The sequence below is a fragment of the Dendronephthya gigantea genome, unplaced genomic scaffold (genome assembly GCF_004324835.1).
Source record: "Dendronephthya gigantea isolate DGI-Jeju-01 unplaced genomic scaffold, DenGig_1.0 000022F, whole genome shotgun sequence".
NCBI lineage: Eukaryota > Metazoa > Cnidaria > Anthozoa > Malacalcyonacea > Nephtheidae > Dendronephthya > Dendronephthya gigantea.
The window spans coordinates 441,485-459,210 of NW_021163032.1; the positions used below are offsets into that span (position 1 = coordinate 441,485).

At 42.9% G+C, this 17,726-nt stretch overlaps 2 protein-coding genes across 2 annotated transcripts; both read right to left on the bottom strand.

Annotated features, from left to right (window-relative positions):
- Positions 1-1,407: 1,407 nt before the first annotated feature.
- LOC114522090 lies at positions 1,408-7,977 on the bottom strand. Its single transcript, XM_028542712.1, has 3 exons — positions 4,411-7,977; positions 3,560-4,121; positions 1,408-3,296 (listed from the first exon to the last, which is right to left on the bottom strand). Exons 1-3 carry the CDS (start codon positions 7,361-7,363, stop codon positions 1,778-1,780), a joined length of 5,034 nt encoding a protein of 1,677 aa, XP_028398513.1. The 5' UTR covers positions 7,364-7,977; the 3' UTR covers positions 1,408-1,777.
- A 12-nt stretch (positions 7,978-7,989) lies between these two features.
- Positions 7,990-17,365, bottom strand: LOC114522366 (the record flags this gene model as incomplete). The annotated part of the gene is made up of 16 exons (XM_028543037.1): positions 17,183-17,365; positions 16,999-17,087; positions 16,450-16,627; positions 15,886-16,099; positions 15,578-15,759; positions 15,214-15,327; positions 14,837-14,996; positions 14,096-14,581; positions 13,764-13,848; positions 13,585-13,640; positions 12,992-13,252; positions 12,621-12,821; positions 12,219-12,332; positions 12,021-12,137; positions 11,405-11,518; positions 7,990-11,096 (listed from the first exon to the last, which is right to left on the bottom strand). Coding segments are annotated over exons 1-16 (5,538 nt in total), but the record flags the coding sequence as incomplete, so codon positions are not given.
- Between the last annotated feature and the right edge of the window lie 361 nt (positions 17,366-17,726).

The window sequence follows — 17,726 nt, forward strand, 5'->3', positions numbered from 1 at the left end:
CTGAAGCGGGAAGGTTGAAAATTTAACAGTTAACCTAAGCTGGTAGAGTCCATATAAAACAACTGCAAAAAATGAGTAACGCTAACTTCGATGTCCATAACTATTTCGCACCGAATGATAGAAATATTTGCTTCAAGTTGAAAATGGCGAGAGAGCCAGGTGCTGCATGATGCATGCACTCATTTCACTGCCACTCAAAGACTATTGAGCTAACATTCAGTCTGACAGTACGTTATTTGCTTGTCTCGACGTTGTCAGTCAATATGCTACAGAACATACATCAAAATTGAATGCTGTTTATATTATAAACGATCGACACTCGACAGTTCATGTTATCTTAGCTCAAGAGTCAAGATGTGACTCTAGCCCTCGAGTACTTCGGTTGAAAAAACTGAAAAACCGGAAACTTCGGCATGAAGTCACGTTGAAATCCTAAAAAAGTCTCAGTATCGTAGAGTATTTTCTATGAGAAAATTTAGTTGAAGTGAGAGAGAGTTGGCCATTTTGCAATACGCCAAGAGTATCATTATTCATTACCGTTGTACTTCAAGTAATATTTAGTTCATACAGACATTCAGCAGTTCACTGCGTTTCGCAGCTAACACATACAATGCTCTTTTTATGACTTAAACTAAAACTGTCAGTTTGGCTAAAGGTTACTTTACTAATTTCAAAGATTATAAATATCTCCTTTGATTGGAATTGTACTTCTTTCTCGGTGGAAGATCAGGCTGTTCGGGCATTCGTGGTTTCTTTTTATAGCTACTTTTCGGATCTCTTTTAAACTCGGTATCGTCATAATAATAATAGTCGTTATCCTCGTAATAGGCGTCACCATAGTATTCATTGTCGTAATAGTCATCACAGTAATAATCGCCATTATCCCCATAATAATAGTAGTCATCGTCTTTATTTTTGCGTTTTGTTGGCTTTTTTCTCGAACAACAGCAGCAACAACATTCCCCACAAAGCAGTTTCAATAGTTTGCAAATTTTCGCCGCTTTTCGCATCTTCAGTACCCTCGCCACATTCCTTTGTGCCTACGCCTGATCAAGACGCGTTCCTCGCTGTATATGACGTACTAATTAGCATTCTTTCCGCAACCGGCCAATGTCAGAGGTGCGCGCGTCAATACAGTCACATCTAATTGTTGCAATCCAGTGAAAAAGAGTCCTTCCTCCAATGAAATGACTATTTTCTAAAAGTCATAAAGCGCACTTATTTGTCGAGAATAAGGACCGCAGCATAGGACGTTTTCAGTCACAAAAAGACAATCATGAATTTTGTGCATAATTTAATAATGGAAATGGAAAAAAATTACACATGACTTAAATTAAATTATCTGTACGGAATATATTATATATATAGTTACAATTATAATGTTATTAATGAATATGAACTAGCAGAACTACCATTATAATAAATGTAGAATTATACGTCATCAGCCCGCTATATTTCTGCAAATTTGAAAAATCACAGCTCTGGCCTCTGAATAAGCCCCTGACGTGTGCACAAACATGTTCGCTGTGACATTTGAAAACCATCTCTGATGTCATGGTAATGCCAATTATTGTGAAGCGCGTGTTGTAATTAGAATTAATTATTTAGAATTATAGTGCGATATTGTGGTGTTAATTATTCTGTATTGCCAAAGATATTATAGCAAAACAAAACGCAAGCACTGAGTTCCAGCGCAAGCGATTCGCCTTACCAAACACGGCATTCGTCAGGCGATGAAGTATCCAGAGTAATGTATAATAAATAATAATGTCAATTTTTAAAGACAGAATAAATAAAACAGATCACAATTGCAGGCACGAAATGGGCAATGTTGAAATGTTTTGATGCAGTTTTTACAATACGTATACACCACGCGACAGTTTGAGACTGGAATACTCATTTCACTCAAAATTGTTTGATAACTATTAATATTTACCATGGTTGAAGTTGCATTATATGCCGCAAAACACTGATTTCTGTCATTGTTGAAATGTTGACCAAACGAGCCGAAGACGATTGGTTGCCTTCCAAATGATACGCACATGTTACGATAATCGTAACACCAATTGATGCTCTTCGATTCGTCAGAAAACTTAGAAGCCTTGATAACGAGAAAGTGTATACCTTGGTGGACATGCACAGACGAGTCCAGGTACCTGAAGCTGGTGTGACGTCCGCGCGCACAAAGCGTGAAGATAAGGCGTGAACCGGGCTGCTTCTTGAGGCAGTTCATGGAACCATCGCAAGAATTATCCAACAACGTTTTGCGACATTTTTCAGCCGTCGAGCATGCGCCGAAGATGAATGTATTGTTCTGGGTGGCTTCTGAATACCCCACGCTCTTCACAAACTTAAGCAATCCCGCGTTATCCTCACAATCGAAATTCTCTTGCGGTGACACTAGCGCTTTATGTAACAGAGGACAAGTGCTTCCATCCGACGAAGAGCATCGTACGGGTCTCATCTCAAGGCTGGAACACATCCTTTCGTAATCCTTACACCACGTATCGTACTTTGATTTTCCAAATGGCGATGCTATTGCTTTAACAACCTTGTACTCCACTTCTGATGTTGCGGTGTCTTTCGTTTCAACAACTTGGAAGCCAGAGTGTTCGCTTTCTCTCAAACACACAGCATAGGCAAGTCTATCCGCCGTCTGATTGTTAACGCAGTTCAACGAAGAGTCGCATTCGGGTCCCACGTGCAGTTCACGTGTACAAGACGCGCACGACGCAAATCCGATCGTGTTGCCGAAGTTTCCTTTCGCGAAACCAGCGAATTGTGCAATCTGGTATAAAAGTCTTTTTTCCGTGTTGCAATTGTATTTATCGAATAATAAATACCCGTGATAATTATCGCGACATTTTTCGTACTGCTTGCTGTCTGCGTGACCAGCGCACACCACCGGCTGTTGCTTCATGGAGCGACACAATGTTGCGTAATCTTCGCACCAGGACGAGGTTTTAGAGAGACCCGACGTGGGCAACGTGGCTTCAACCACCGTGAACGTGTTCCCAGAATGCCAGCTCGTGCGCACGTCTGACACGGCAAAATTCGTGGGATTTGTGCAAACGGCGTACACCTCACGGAACTGTTGGTTCAAACAATCCAGGCCGGGGGTGCAGTGCGCTGTGGGAAGATCTTTGGAACACTCTGCACTGGATTGACCAGTGAATACAAACGAGTTGCCAGAAACTGCGTTGCTGTAACCGGCTTTTTTAACAATAGCGAGGACCTTTGCAATGGGAGGACAAGGTATGCTTTCCACTGTTATTGCTCCGTACTTTTCTGCGAATCTGAAAAGACAATGTGTTTATTACGACCACGTTGGCTACGTTTCAAAATTCAATGTAAATCTTAATTTTGCCACACTAATCGATAAGTCAGCTCCTGGCAAGGATGAGAGGATACTGAGAGGATGTGATACTTTTATATCACACAAGAGGTGATACAAGAGTACAGAAATGCAAGCGTATACATCAAATATAAATTAAACTTAATTAAAAATAGATTATATAGAATAGAATATAATTAGAGACGATGGATATTTTTTCATTACCTGCGCAAATCCTGAACACCAGAAGCAAGTGAACACGCCACAGGAAAGGCACCAACGGAATAGCATAACTTCTGGTAGTCCACACACCAGTTATCATACAGCGGTCTGTTGTCAACCGGAAGTGCACTTTTTACCACTGAATACTCAACACCGCCGTAGATCGTCGTCTTCTTAGCCACGTACTCGAATCCAGACTTCCGTTCTACGCACAGCGTGTACGCATGCTTATTAAAGACCTCCGAGTACAGGCATGTGAGGGCTGAATCGCAGCTTGTAGGTGGTAAATTCTTGGCACATTTACTGCAGTCGTTGAAAACGAATGTATTTTGCTCGCTGGCATCAGGAAAGCCCGCGCGACGGGCAAGAGACGAAGGAGCAGGATTCTTGCCACAACCTACGGCGTTTCGATGCGACATAAACGATCGATATTTTGAACTGCATTGTAAATATCCCGACTCTTTCTTTTTCGACGTCCCACAGCCAGTAGGAACCATGTTATATTTTCGACAGAGCTCACGATAGTCATAACACCAGTTATCTGTAGCAGAAACGCCCGAAGTGCCTGTGGAATAAAGCGTTTTTATAAAATTGTTTATGGAATAGGGTAACTCGGGCAGGGTTATCAAAAGAGGGTTTTTCAACACTAAAACAGCCAGGAACATGTTACCTTGTAGTCTGTTACAGTAACCAACTTATTAGCTATTACCAATGATTGGGGATTACCTCTCACTTCAGTACATTCTTTTTTTCGGTCGGGTAGCATACATTTCTAGTGTATGATTATACCTCTTCCCTTGCCCCGGCCTCCTCACCAATTTAAGCGGCCCTGGATATAAAATATTTCCTCTTACCTAGCGATAGTTTGAATGCGACATATTTTATTCCGAGGAAGATGAGTTCTTTTTTATCCAGTACATGAAAGCCAAGGGAAGGTGAAAGTTTTGGTACGGCACACATTGTGTAATGGAGCATGTAATATTGATTCCACATTAAGCACCAAACCCGATTGTTACAGGAACTGGTTGAAAGCTGATAACCGTAGCTCCAGCGGTAATAGTAGTAATGGGAGCACTGATAAAACGCAAATGAAGAAGAATGCAATGCTCGATGAAATCCAAATCTTTGAGCGATGAATGCGATTGTTTTTGCCGGTGGACAAATAAAATCATTACCTTGATGGGACAAGGCATTCGGGTAGCTATCACGACATGATCTATAGCTTGATGACCCGTCAACCGCGTCCCTGCCACATAAAATCGGTTGATAGCCATATATTTGCTCGCAGAGATTGTTATAAGCATTCATAAAGCTGTGCGACTGTCGACTGTGGAGATAACTTTGAATAAGCAAGTAGGCCGTGTTGCCATAGTTCACAAATCGTGTTTGGACAGGTTTGAAAGCGTCAACTTGTTTTTGCATGGCACAAACAGCAAACAGTGTGCCCGAACGCAGACAGTTTAGCGACGAGGAACAAGTTTTTGTAACGATATTTGAACAGTATTTACAACCATCCATCACCAGAGCCGTCTTGTCAGCAACGCTGCCCAATTGAGCCTTGGTAGCAATAGCTTTTGCGTCAGCTGCGCATGACGATAGTCTTTGATGAGCACCGTAATTAATCGAGCATATATCCGAGGCTAGTTCGAGGCCAGTTGCACATTGCACGGCTTCCATATTCCAGGACTCGCATAATCTCTGATAGTCCTTGCACCAGTCTTCGTGAGCGGACTTGAGGCCTTCCGAGATAGTCACTTTTATCACGCCATAATTGTCATAATTGTAATTCACATTGAATTTGTAACGACGAACGTTAAAGGCACTGTCACCACTGACGCATGCTGTGTAAAGATCCTCCTGGTCGCCCAACATGTTTACGCAGTATAGCGCCTCGCTGCATTCACCAGTTGGTAACTGGTTCTTGCAGAAGGCATCCTTACAATCGCGGAATGCAAACGAATTCTGTGGTGTTGCGCGCGAAAAACCCGCATATTGGGCTAATTCGGCGACGAACTTGTTCATGGGGCATTCGTGATCATCAGTTTCCATGGAAACACCTTCGTAATTCCGCTGGCACAAATGATGTTCTGCGTCGGTATTGTACCTCGCTGGACAAGCGAGAGGTCTCTGCATGAATGATCGACAGAGATGTTTATAATCGTTGCACCAATTATTTTGAAGTGAAACTCTGGACGTCTTCCGCGTACGTATCACGGTATACGGCCTTCCGAGGTATCTCACGTATTTCACGTCGAGAGTCGAGAATCTTGTTTGCTCTTTTGGCCATGAACACACGGTCGTAAATTCTCCGTTATTTTCGTCACGGTCGAAGCACAACGGGATTTTCTTGCCTCTTGCCGTGCAGTTTCGGGTTTCAACAACTTTCTTACAGTTATTTGTGTTGCAGGTAAAAGAATACAGGAAGCTCGTTGTGCTTTTCACCTCAGTTATTTGTGCTTTCTCGGCAAGGCTAACCATCTTATCCAAAGGACAGACGTCATCTAGTTTCCGGAGAGCCCCATGCTGAGTACGGCAGTAGTATTCGCTACAAGAAACGGGTCTCATACCATACTCTCTGCAGAGTTCTCTGTAATCGTGACACCAGGTGTTGTAATTTGCTATCCCGTTCTCTGGCATGGCAACTTGGAGAAACAGATAGGTGCTGCTCTGTTCATCATGCCATTTTTTCGCCAGAACTTCAAACGCGGTGGCCGAGTTTAGACAAAGTGCATACACGAGACGGTGCGGAACATTAGAGTTTAGTCTCCCAAACGGACCGTCCGCGCTGGGCAACTTTCTGGAACATTTTGCTCCATTGTTAGACTTGAACATTAATGTGTTTTCGTCGGTCGCATCAGCAAATCCAGCTTGTTTAGGTATACTTGAGTCACAACTATGAGTCAAAAACAAAGAATTGTAGTTTGTCTGAAAGTCGGTACCTTCGACGCACGTCAACGGTCTTTTTCCATAAGATTCGCACATCATTTGGTAATCCTTACACCACGTTTTATGGGAGGACAGCATGTCGGCGGGCAGCTGCGCTTTGACAACAAGATACGATTTGCCATCCACGGTAACGTTTCGCCTTTGAAGTTCTTCAAAATTGCTATCCGAATACGTGCATGCTGTAGTGTACTGGAAAGAGGAAGTGGAAGTAATCTTATCCACGCCTTCACTGGTAAATATTTTTCTCGAACACGAGTTGCAATCATTCAAGGAGAATACCATGTCCTCGTTGTAATTGAAGCCAGCAGCGCGGGAAATGTCAGCGATGAGATCGTAATTGGGAAGACCGAATTCCTCTAGCATCACAGCATTGTATTTTATTCTACATTTTCGCCGACCCATCAATCGTTCGTAGCTTCGTCCGCCTGCTATCGGTCTCATGGAGAGGGACTCGCAGATCTTCTGGTAGTCGGTACACCAGTCATTATGGATCGACTCTTCACCATTCGGCATGCTGACACGCACGGAAGCGTACTTCCTGTCTCTGTGTTTCACAAATCTTACTTCGTCGATATGGAACGTGCTGTTCACCTGCGGCGGCTTCACGCATAACAAGAACACTTTCCTATCTAAAGTTGTATTCCATGGCGTGCACGTGGCACCGGGAAGGCAGCTCATGGATAAGTACGCACCATCATTAACAACTTGCAATGTTTTCGAGCACGAAAGACACGTATTTAGGCCTAACGTGTTGGTCGGCGAAACTTGATTAAACGTTGCTTTCTTAGCAATGTCCGAGATCAGCTTGTTCAACGGGCAAGATAATGTTGCGTTTCCTTCAAGCTCGTAGTTCCTCATCATGTAACCTTTGTATTCCTTGTTACAAGCACGATATGCTGACTCAGCTGTATAATCAGGACGCAAGGGGCACGCTAACGGAACCCTGTCATACGTTGAACACAATTTCGTGTAATCTTCGCACCAGCTATCGTAAAGTGATCGGCCGTCAGCCGGGACACTGGCTTTGACGACGAGAATATCCGAGAGCTCTCCGTGAGATGTTGTCTTCGTATTGATGATGTCGAAGTTATGTGAAGCACGTGAACAGGTCGTGTACACCCAATCGCTCTTTTTCAAGCAGTTCAAAGCAGCGTGGCAGTCTTGCGATAAACTCTTTTTGCAGTCACCTTCCTTACATTTGTGACACTTGAAATACGCTCCGTCGGTGAGATCAGGCGTTAAGCCCCGCAAACGGTCAATATCATTTTTTCCGTCACCTCCGCATCGCTGCACATCGCTTTGTAACGGTACCGCGTTATATTTTGTTTCGCATTTGGTGAGATCGTCATTGGTCTTGCTGGAGTAACATCCCACCGGTCTGGCAGCGTACGATTGGCATAGCCTTTGATAATCTTCGCACCAGTCCCCGGACTTTGCATCGACAACTCCATTCAATGTCGCGACGATAAAAAGCAGGGGGGGGGGTGTGTTTTTGGCCCCTCGTTCGTATGCACGACACGTTCGACCTCGAAAGCACTCGAGGAATCTGTGCACACAGTGTAAACTATATCCGAACGGTCATTGAGGCAAGGCAGGGAATCAGAACAGGAGCTGCTCAGTTTCTGTGGGCACTCACTTGAACACTGATAAAACGCAAAGGAATTGTTCATATGCGCGAACTTATATCCGGCCAAGTTGGCTATGCTGGCTACCGTCTCACTGGAGTTGCATCCGACCGGGTCGTTCATCGCCATTGCGGATTGATATTTATCTACGCATGCTCGATGTTTGGAAGACCACTGGTATGAAAGACCGCAGCCGGTTGGTCTTTTTCTAAAGCTACGACAGAGCCGTTCATAATCTCGACACCAGTTCTCGTATTTCGACATGCGATGTTCAGGTAACTTGGCCATAATGACAAGAAAATCCTGACCTTGGTGAGCGATTGTTTTGGTTGAAATAACACGGAAGTTGCTGTCTGAGGAAGCGCATACGGTGGACACGGTGTAATCGTAACGATAGAGATACGACACATATATATCTTCCAGCGCGTATTCATAATAACCATCTTTCAAATCCTTAAAACAATAGTCGTCGCACTTTTGTCCGAAAACAAACAAATTTCTATTATCATCTAGTCGTGAATAGCGAAGGAAAGGACCTCCAAAGGTTTGGATTTCGGAACTGGTGGTTGCCTCGTTCAGTTTTGTGTTGATGGCTCCATATTTTTTTCGACAGGTCACATATTCATCTTTTGTCTCAAGTTGACTCCTGGCCACTGGTTTCAAACCAAACGACTCACACATGCGCTGATAGTCAGTACACCAAGTGTCATGCTTCGAGATCAGATCTTGGGGCACCTGCGCTTGGACAAACGTATACTCCCCGCCTTTGTAAACACTCTGCACCGTCGACATTACTTTAAAGTTGCTGTCCGATGTTTCGCAAATTGTGTACACGATGCCGTCGGTAACGGAAAGATCAATGAAAGGACCACCGTTTGTCAAAGTGGAAACACAGGTCGCGTTGCAGTCCGAAAACCCGAATGAGTTTCCAACTGTCGCATTGGAAAAACCAGCTGCATTGGCAACGAGGGCAATCGTGCCCACAGCTGGACACCCATACACATTGTCTGCTGGCATTACTGACTGATAATCATATCTGCATGATGCGTAGTTGCTGTCGTCAGCGTAGTCTACGCCACATCCGGTTGGTCTGTAGCCGTAGTTGTAACACAAAGCTTTATAGTCCTCGCACCAGTTCCTCGTGAACGAGGAACCGTCGCTGGGAATCTGTGCTTTGACTACGAGTACGTCATGCCCGCCGTATGTGCTGTCCTTCGTCTCCAGGACCTTGAAAGCGCTGCTTGCCATACTGCATACGGCGTACGCTTCGCGGGAATACCTGCTCATTCTCGTAGAAAGACAGGAAAGCGCCGGATGGCTAGAACATGACCAATAATAGCAACCGTAAGTTAGTCGCTTACTGCATGAATTAGATGAACAGTCATGAAACATAAAGGTATTGTAACTGCTTGGATTGTATCCCGCATCCTTCACCATATCTTTTATTATGCCGTTGTTATTACAACCCAGGCCGTCATTATCCATAACTGCTCCATACGCAGTTCCACAATTCGCGATATTAGGGTCGGACGTATAGGAAGGCCCACAGCCCACAGGTCGCCCACCAACACTCTTGCACAAAGCCTGGTACTCTTCACACCAGTTGCTCAACATGGGGTAACCGTCTTCGGGAAGATCATACAATCGTAGTACTTTATAAGGCCTAGACTGATATGAAATTAATTTGAAATCTCTTAGTCGTAAAGCAAGGTCCTCGGGTAGATATTTCTCATCATCTTTAACACAAGCAGTATAAAACACACGATAAGGGTTCGCGTCATCAAGACAGAACAGATCCCCAGCTCGGCATTCGCCTTTATTGACAAGATGAGAGCAAGCCTCGCAGGACTTGTAAACAAACGTGTTCGATGAAGATGCACTTGAAAATCCAGCATTGCGCACCATTTGTTCGACCTCGCTTCCTGAAATGGGACAGGTGGTAAACGATGAGTGATATTTTGCGACGCAATTGCTGCCACAACCCAGCGGCACCATTTTGTAGGAATTACAGAGCTTCTTGTAATCTTCACACCAACTCTTGTCATATGAACTTCCGTTCGAAGGGACTTGTACTTTGATCACCGTGTAATCTTTCCCATTGTAGTTCAGCAGCTTTTTATCATCCAAAACTTTGAAGCCGATACCATTCGGCTGCATGCAAGCAACTCCGAAATTATTATAATAATACTTAAAATAGTGTACCGCGTTTGACGTAGAGTAACTGTTACTGTTACAGTGCGCACAATCTTTGAAGTAAAACCCGCTGCCAGCGCTTACGACATCTCTCACCTCCCCGTTAGCATTGTTTGGATTAAAAATAGCGCGATATTTTTCAACACAACCTGTATTCTCTCTCACACCTATGGCGCGCAGGCCATAGCGATCGCAAAGCGCCTCGTAATCGTCACACCATGTAGTCAATTTCGAATACCTTGAGGGCGTTGTAACCAATAAATTTAATTGTCTAACACCGTTGATAACACCCCAAACCTTTAAAGCGGTACGGAAATTCGAATTGGGATCAATGCAGACCGTATACACCTCAAGATTTGGCACAGATCTGCTGATGCACGATAAGCCCTCGTGACAACCGGACTCTGGTAAAACACTGGAGCATTTCGAGCCGTCGCACGCATTAAATGCAAATGAATTGTTGGGGGTTGCGTCGGTGAAGCCGACCTGTTGCGCTAACGCGGCGACTTTTTCGTTCGGGTTCGCGCCAAGAAGGTTTGCTCGATCCATAACCGAGAAGTAGTTCTCCTGACAGCTTGCGTATTCTTCGATATGGTTGTACGATCGCCCGAAGCCAGTCGGTTCTCGATCGTAGTTTTTGCAAAGTCTTTCGTACTCCTTGCACCAGTTTTCCAGGAATGACTTACCATGGCTGGGTATTTGAGCCTTTATCACCAGATAACTGTTGACATCTGTGACAGTCTTTGTCTGCACTGCCTTCAAGTTTATCCCAATTCCTGTAGAAAACGTAGGGGGTTAGTTTGTTTAAAATTGTTGCGGTAATGGTCTGGTAAATGGTGCGGTACGCCTAGCTATGATATCCTAAAGCTTGACACAGACCGGACGCGATGCGGCAACGCGACGCGAATGCTCAGTTTTCAGAAGCATATAAATTAAATTCTGGAAGCAAAATTTTGAATCTAGTGTCAGTGATTTGATAGGATACAGATAGGGAGGAGAATATTGATGTGCAAATACAGTACAAATAGTATTTCAATATTTTTACTTCAATTGTGGTAGAGGCACAGTAATGTGGCTATCTTACCAGTGGTACAATGGGTTCCTGTGTAACCGTATTGACAAACACAGCGATACCCTTCATCAGTTGGAACACAGACAGCTCCATTACTGCATGGGTTGATTAGGCATGGCTCTTTTTCTGTTGAGCGTTGAGTAAAAAATGTTCTGGGTTAGTTTTTTGCAAAGTAAGAACTAGTGAAACACATTAGCAATATAAAATTATGTTGATGTGATAAACTTCTAAAATATTGATTAGTATTCGTGAGGTGCTGTGTGTGAGGAAGGGATGCAAGTCATGAAACTACATGACATATCAAACTACACTAAAAAAACAGTAACAACATAAAACCAGATTCGACGAGTATTTCCTTACAATCAAATGTTGATTTTGGCATTCTTCTTGCGTAATATAGCAATTACTGAATTCGGGGCGGCACAAATCGAATCAAACTTTAACTTCTAATAAGCAGATAACACTCCTTGGATTCTGACTAATCTGACTGATGCCGCGCATGTTGACTTCAATGAAATCACATGATTCGTTCGTCTTCTTTATGGTTCTAGTGCACAACTGACTGTATTACTTCATAGATAGATAGATATGGTATGGTATGGTTAGGTATGCTATTGAAAATATTTACCAATCTCGCAAAGAGTTCCTTTGTAGTTACTGGTGCAATCACATCTGAAAGCTGGCGGTGTTTCATCAACACAGTTGCCCCCGTTCAAACACGGAGATGTACGACACGCGGGTAACACTAGATAACAAAACACATCGCATGTCTTTGCATGTCTTTATAGACAAGGGCTTCCCACAAAACAAAATCAATCCATCTTACGATTCTCGCAGTGGTCTCCATCAACACCATATGGGCAGCGGCAGAAATATTTATTTATTCCCTGGACACAAGTTCCGCCATTCTCGCAAAAGACTTCAGCACATTCGTCTATGTCTAAAAACAAAATAAATACTGTTTAATTTAATTGACTTTCCCAAATATTTTATGCAAGAACACCAAAGTAGAACATCAAATGTCTGGGAAATTCACTTCATGAGGTACCAATCACGTCACGGAGGTTTTCTGCTAATTCTAATTCTTGCTGGTAGGATTTCCAACCAATTTACAATGTCATGAATCATCTTAAAAAAATCTTTTTGGCGGATTCTTTGTCGGCTTGTGCGAACACTGGAAAGAGCCTGACACCAATATCAGCTTTGGTGACATTTTCAGATCACTTACCCGTCTCACAGTTGACACCTGTATACCCAGGAACGCAACTGCAGTTGTACTGACCACGTGATATCGCCGTGCAGTTTGCTTGATGTTCACATGGTTCAGAAAAACACGGATCCTCGGCATTCTCGAACACATGGCAGCGCCACGCTGCGATCTTCACCCAGGACTGGCCAGCGGGTTTATACCCAACGCCAAGTGATGTTGCTGAAATGAAAGATCATACGAGGTCGGTGAAAAATATCCTAAATGTTTGCTAAATAGTAGCTAACATTGAAAACCTAAGAGATTGTGTGAACGGCTGTACCTATAAAACGATTCACCGTTTCGCTTCTTGGAAATGAAATGCGATACGGCATGAAATACTTCATGTTTACCTCTCCATTGATCACCGTTGCTATCAGCAAGAGTTTTAAGCGTCTCTTCATTCACTCCGTCACGCAAGGTTATCCAAGGAATCGCTTCCATTCGAACCGTGCTAGGTTTAGGTTTTACTTTCAACCAATCTGATTTCTTAGCATACCTCCAGTCTCCTCCGGCTGGATTCATGCTTGTGATGACGTAACGATCCTTGGATACCGCGTACAATTGGTTGGTTGATTTATCTACCCCCAGTAATCCCACGATGTCCGGTATATCTATATACAATAAAAATTGGAACATTTAAGGAATGAGCCAGCCTGAAAAGAAATGACAACATTAAAAAGTCAAACACTTTGACAAGTTTGCACCGGGCGAATCAAGGGTGCACACCCCTCCTTGCTCCACCAAAGGGTGTTGCCAATGGGTGTTGCCAGTTGGTTGAGAATCCGACTATCTGAGAAGTCTATTTTCAGCGATCTTGCACCCTCCGTTTCAGTCGCCTGTTGTAACCCTGGTTACCTATTATTGGGAGGAGGGTTGTTGGGGGTGATAGTGGTACCCCACCATTGTTCTGGTACATAATCAGTAATGTAATGTAAATTCTTACCAATCCACGTGTCACTTAGCCCACTCATCACTCGACACAGGGCACTGTCTTCACTCCTGAAGTAATGTAATAACAGACACAGTAAGATACTACGCCGTAAAGCATTTCTCTTACGCATGATGGATTTCATTCCTGTGCAAGATGAACAAACAAATGTGGTATATTTTTATATCCTATACCTCAAATGGGATGAATCACAAACGTAGAAGGAATGAGTTCTCGGATTCAACATGACAGCCCGATTTGGTAGAGCAATGTCGTAAGCTGGAAAAAGAAAACTAGTTGACAATGGGCTTAAGCTTTTTCATAATATTTGAAGAATCCAAGAGATCATCTTAAGGTTGGGAAAACATGCAACTTGACAGTCTGTCTACCGTCTTCCGAAAAAAATTCTCAAATTCTGTTGGTTTGTTTGTAGTTTGAAAGATCGGTCTTTCATTGCTTGTGCAAGCCTTGTTCAAAACAATTGTAGCTAAACTGAATACATGAATTTCAGAACGAGAATACACACCGTCTGCATCTAGGAAGCAATCGACTCTGAATGCATCAAAATTGAGATGTCCTTTATCTGTATCATCGACCAATCGTAAAACAGCTTCTTTCCCGCTAAACTGTTTAACGTTCCACGTTATCTCCGTCATGTTGTCACCACTACCGCTGGTCTTACGCACCGACTTGCCATCGATCACCAATTCTGCGTAGACGTCAGAATTGTTCTTTGTTCCACCAATAAGGAAGCGGAATTTTGACACGACGATGAGGAACGATGGGGATGTAAGGGTACCTACAGGAGCATCGCCTTGTTTACCACCAGCAGGAGTGTATGATCTCATACGGTCCTCGTATGTAGCGATCCATGAATTTCCCTGAATGTCGGCGGATGTTCCTGTTCTTATTTTATAATTGTCCCCATAGGTTGGCTGATTTTTGAACGCTGTTCCCGTGCTTGTCCAGCCTGATACGCCATTCTCAAAGTCGAATATAGGACAGTAATCCACTGAAACACAAGGAAATCCCATCCGTGAATAATGATGGCAATGTAAAACGCCTACCTTAGTTTCCATAGCATAAGCATCGTAGGTAGGTGGGGTAGCTTAGAGGACATAGGTTAAGCTTTAGTAGCTTAGGAAGAACAAACCACTGGTTGTAATTCCAAGGTACCTATCTAATCGCAGCACGTAGCTTTAATTAAGGTCAGGTGTTGACTACAACGGAAAACGGGGCTGATTGCAAGTTAATCCTAGAAACGTACCCAAATTTTCGTTGGGATGAACCTGACAACCAAAGACTGCAACATCCATCACCTGGCGTTTTTTCCAAGACTTGGGCACAATACGGAGATATCTGGCGATAGTCGGGGATGGCATGGGGTTGAACACGACGCTTTCACCGTCCGTGTTGGCCTGGAAAACCTGGGGGCGAAAAACAATAACAAATAAAAAAATGTGACCGTGATATTTTGTACTACACAGGTCAAGCCGTGCTTGGTGCTGGGACGATTCGGCCCTCCAAATACAATCATGAAGACAATGAAATTATCTTGACGTTCATTCGGAAATGGCCAAGCACAATGGTGCCATAGACGCAGGAATCCGTGTATGCATGTAAGTACATATATAATAAACTTACTTTAATATCGTTGTTCTCCCGGGATGAAAACCATTCGATGATATTCTTGCTATGATAAACATGGTACGTTCGGACGAAAGCAATCGAAGGTGTTTTCTGACCACGTGTCGCAATCTTTAACAGAAAAGATTTTCAAAAATAAGCAGCTCGTCTTTGAGTCTTTTGCGATTTAGTTTGTACGGAAACTTTTCCAATATTTCCGCTTCTTAGCTTGATTAAATCGCTCTTGAACACACAACACAATCGCAACTCAAATTGACATATACATATTGCCATGTAACTTTGATCCGTTAGGTTGCAGTTAAATAAGTAAACCAGCCTAGTTTCTAGATCTGATTATTCACAATCAGGTAGTCAACTGTACCTTTGTTACTCGCATCAATCTTGATAAATCGAGTTGTAAAAATTGATTTTTTTCTCTTGCCATCGCGTCCGACGTCTGCCACACCCCCGGCTGGAAAAATGAAGCATATTTTGCTGGTCCTTTGCTCGACTCAGAAGAAGCAGAATACTGGTCGCTCTTCAGCTCTATCCGTTTCTCGCATGCTAAATGAGAACGAAAGGAACAAAAAATAGAGAAATATTTCAGATTTAGGGGCTCCATGGATATAAACAAATCTGTGTCTACAGTAAGGTTTGACGTTGACTTAATCAAGAGAAAATCTAGGGTACCTGTAGTGGTCTGAATTTCCAACGAAAGGCGTTCAAAATCGTGCATTGCATTGTACATGTCTGGTGGCCTAGAACAGGGACCATCTTCACCATAATACCAGAGATCAACAAGAATGGCCACGCTATGACTAGCCGCAGCATTAGCGATATAGTGTGGATCCACATCAACAACCAGGGATAGATTAACTGACTTTGATATCATAATTTCGTCGAACTGTGAAAGTAAAAAAAATTCCCCATCAGCTGCGAATGGTTTGCGTTCATCCGGATTCATTTTTGTTAGTCATCGATGAAGACGGAATTTATCCCAACCAAAAAAATTCCGAAAGATATTTGACTTTCTTTTAAATCGCATCGTCCTCTGTCACGTGATGGGTCCTCTCATCGTGACGTGTACGTATAATTTACTATATTAACTGCTATATATATATATACCAAATATGGACTTTTGGGAAACGTCGTCTGTCCTATTTCGCGCCGTTTCGCCTGTGCGGAGCGTTTTTATCAATTGTTAATTATAATTCTCCCATAGTCTTTCAAATGGCACAATTCAACGCAATATACCTTAAACTTCATCGTCCATTTCTCCGCAGTATCGACGCTGCTCCATTGTATGCCATTGCCTTTGCTATAACTCACTACTTTGAGATACAAAGGAATCTCTAGCTGCAACAGAGCGTCTACCGCTTTCGCTTGCGATGTGCTGGTATGGGTCAGTGCAATACGAAACGTTACCCTGTCGCTAAACAATGAAAAGAACTTATTTGATGCATAGTCACAATTCACAAGAGTTCTGCTTCAGAGACAAGTACCTGCTGTATCAAGCTTATTCGTATAATGCGTATTCGTTATTAAGCAGTTAGCTTATGTTAAATACTTAAATTGGGCGTTTTGAACAACTTTTAATTGAACAATGACATTAGTGACAATATATTTACTTTCAGTCTGAGTCTGAAATAAAAAGCGAAAGTGTGCACACAAATACCTACCCAGAACCTACCCGGCAAACAAATGGCATACGGGGAAGACCTAACAAAATAACCCTGTTGAAAACCTTTTCTCGCGCATGTAGACGCGATTGTGGTAAATGTGTAACAACAAAAGACAGATTACCCGGAGAAGAGAGGAAATGGTGATGCATTTTCCACCACGCTTGTTCCCAACTTAAGTTTTGTGTTTCTCGGGACGGCAGCCCATGAACACTGAATGAAAGAGAAATACGATTTAGTATTTGGTTTCCATATCATGTCTACGAACGTTATTCATCTTCGATAAACACTAAGACACATCACTTCACCTGATGATAGCCAAGTACCAGCCACAAGGACAGAAAACGACACAAAAGCGTTTGAAGCATTTTGTTCTCACATTCTTATGCACCAACGATATTCACCGTGTGATTGCGCAGCAGAAAATGCCAGCACGAAACAGCTGCTCAATTTCCACACCACACCTTTTGTATAAACTGCGACAGGTTATCTTCAAGGCAAAATGTAACGTGATTGGCTCAACAACCGTAAACTAACGACCGCAAGTCTGACATTAAATCTCAAGGTGATATTTACACGATAGCCTTGTCACGGTATTTGAAGAACGATACTAAAACGTACGTGGAAAACAACATTTATAGTGCAGACTTAAACTTGAGAGAAGGTCTTATTTTCTTTGGGAATATGTCACGTTTAACTGTATGATATTTCACAATGATATTAATTGCTTTTTTGAAAATAGCACCTGCCCGACAGGTTGTTATAAGGAGGAAAAAAATAAACATATATTGAACTAAATTAACAACTTAAAAACACTTAATTAATTACCGCCTTTTTGTACGTCGCAATTAA

Bases quoted from the DNA above. Each gene is read 5' to 3' on its own strand.
- LOC114522090 (XM_028542712.1), bottom strand. From the start codon at position 7,363: ATGATGAGGAACTACGAGCTTGAAGGAAACGCAACATTATCTTGCCCG. The intron at 4,122-4,410 runs GTAAGAGGAAAT...TTTATTCCACAG, and splicing joins CGCATTCAAACTATCGCTAG to GCACTTCGGGCGTTTCTGCT. The intron at 3,297-3,559 runs GTAATGAAAAAA...TTGTCTTTTCAG, and splicing joins GGTGTTCAGGATTTGCGCAG to ATTCGCAGAAAAGTACGGAG.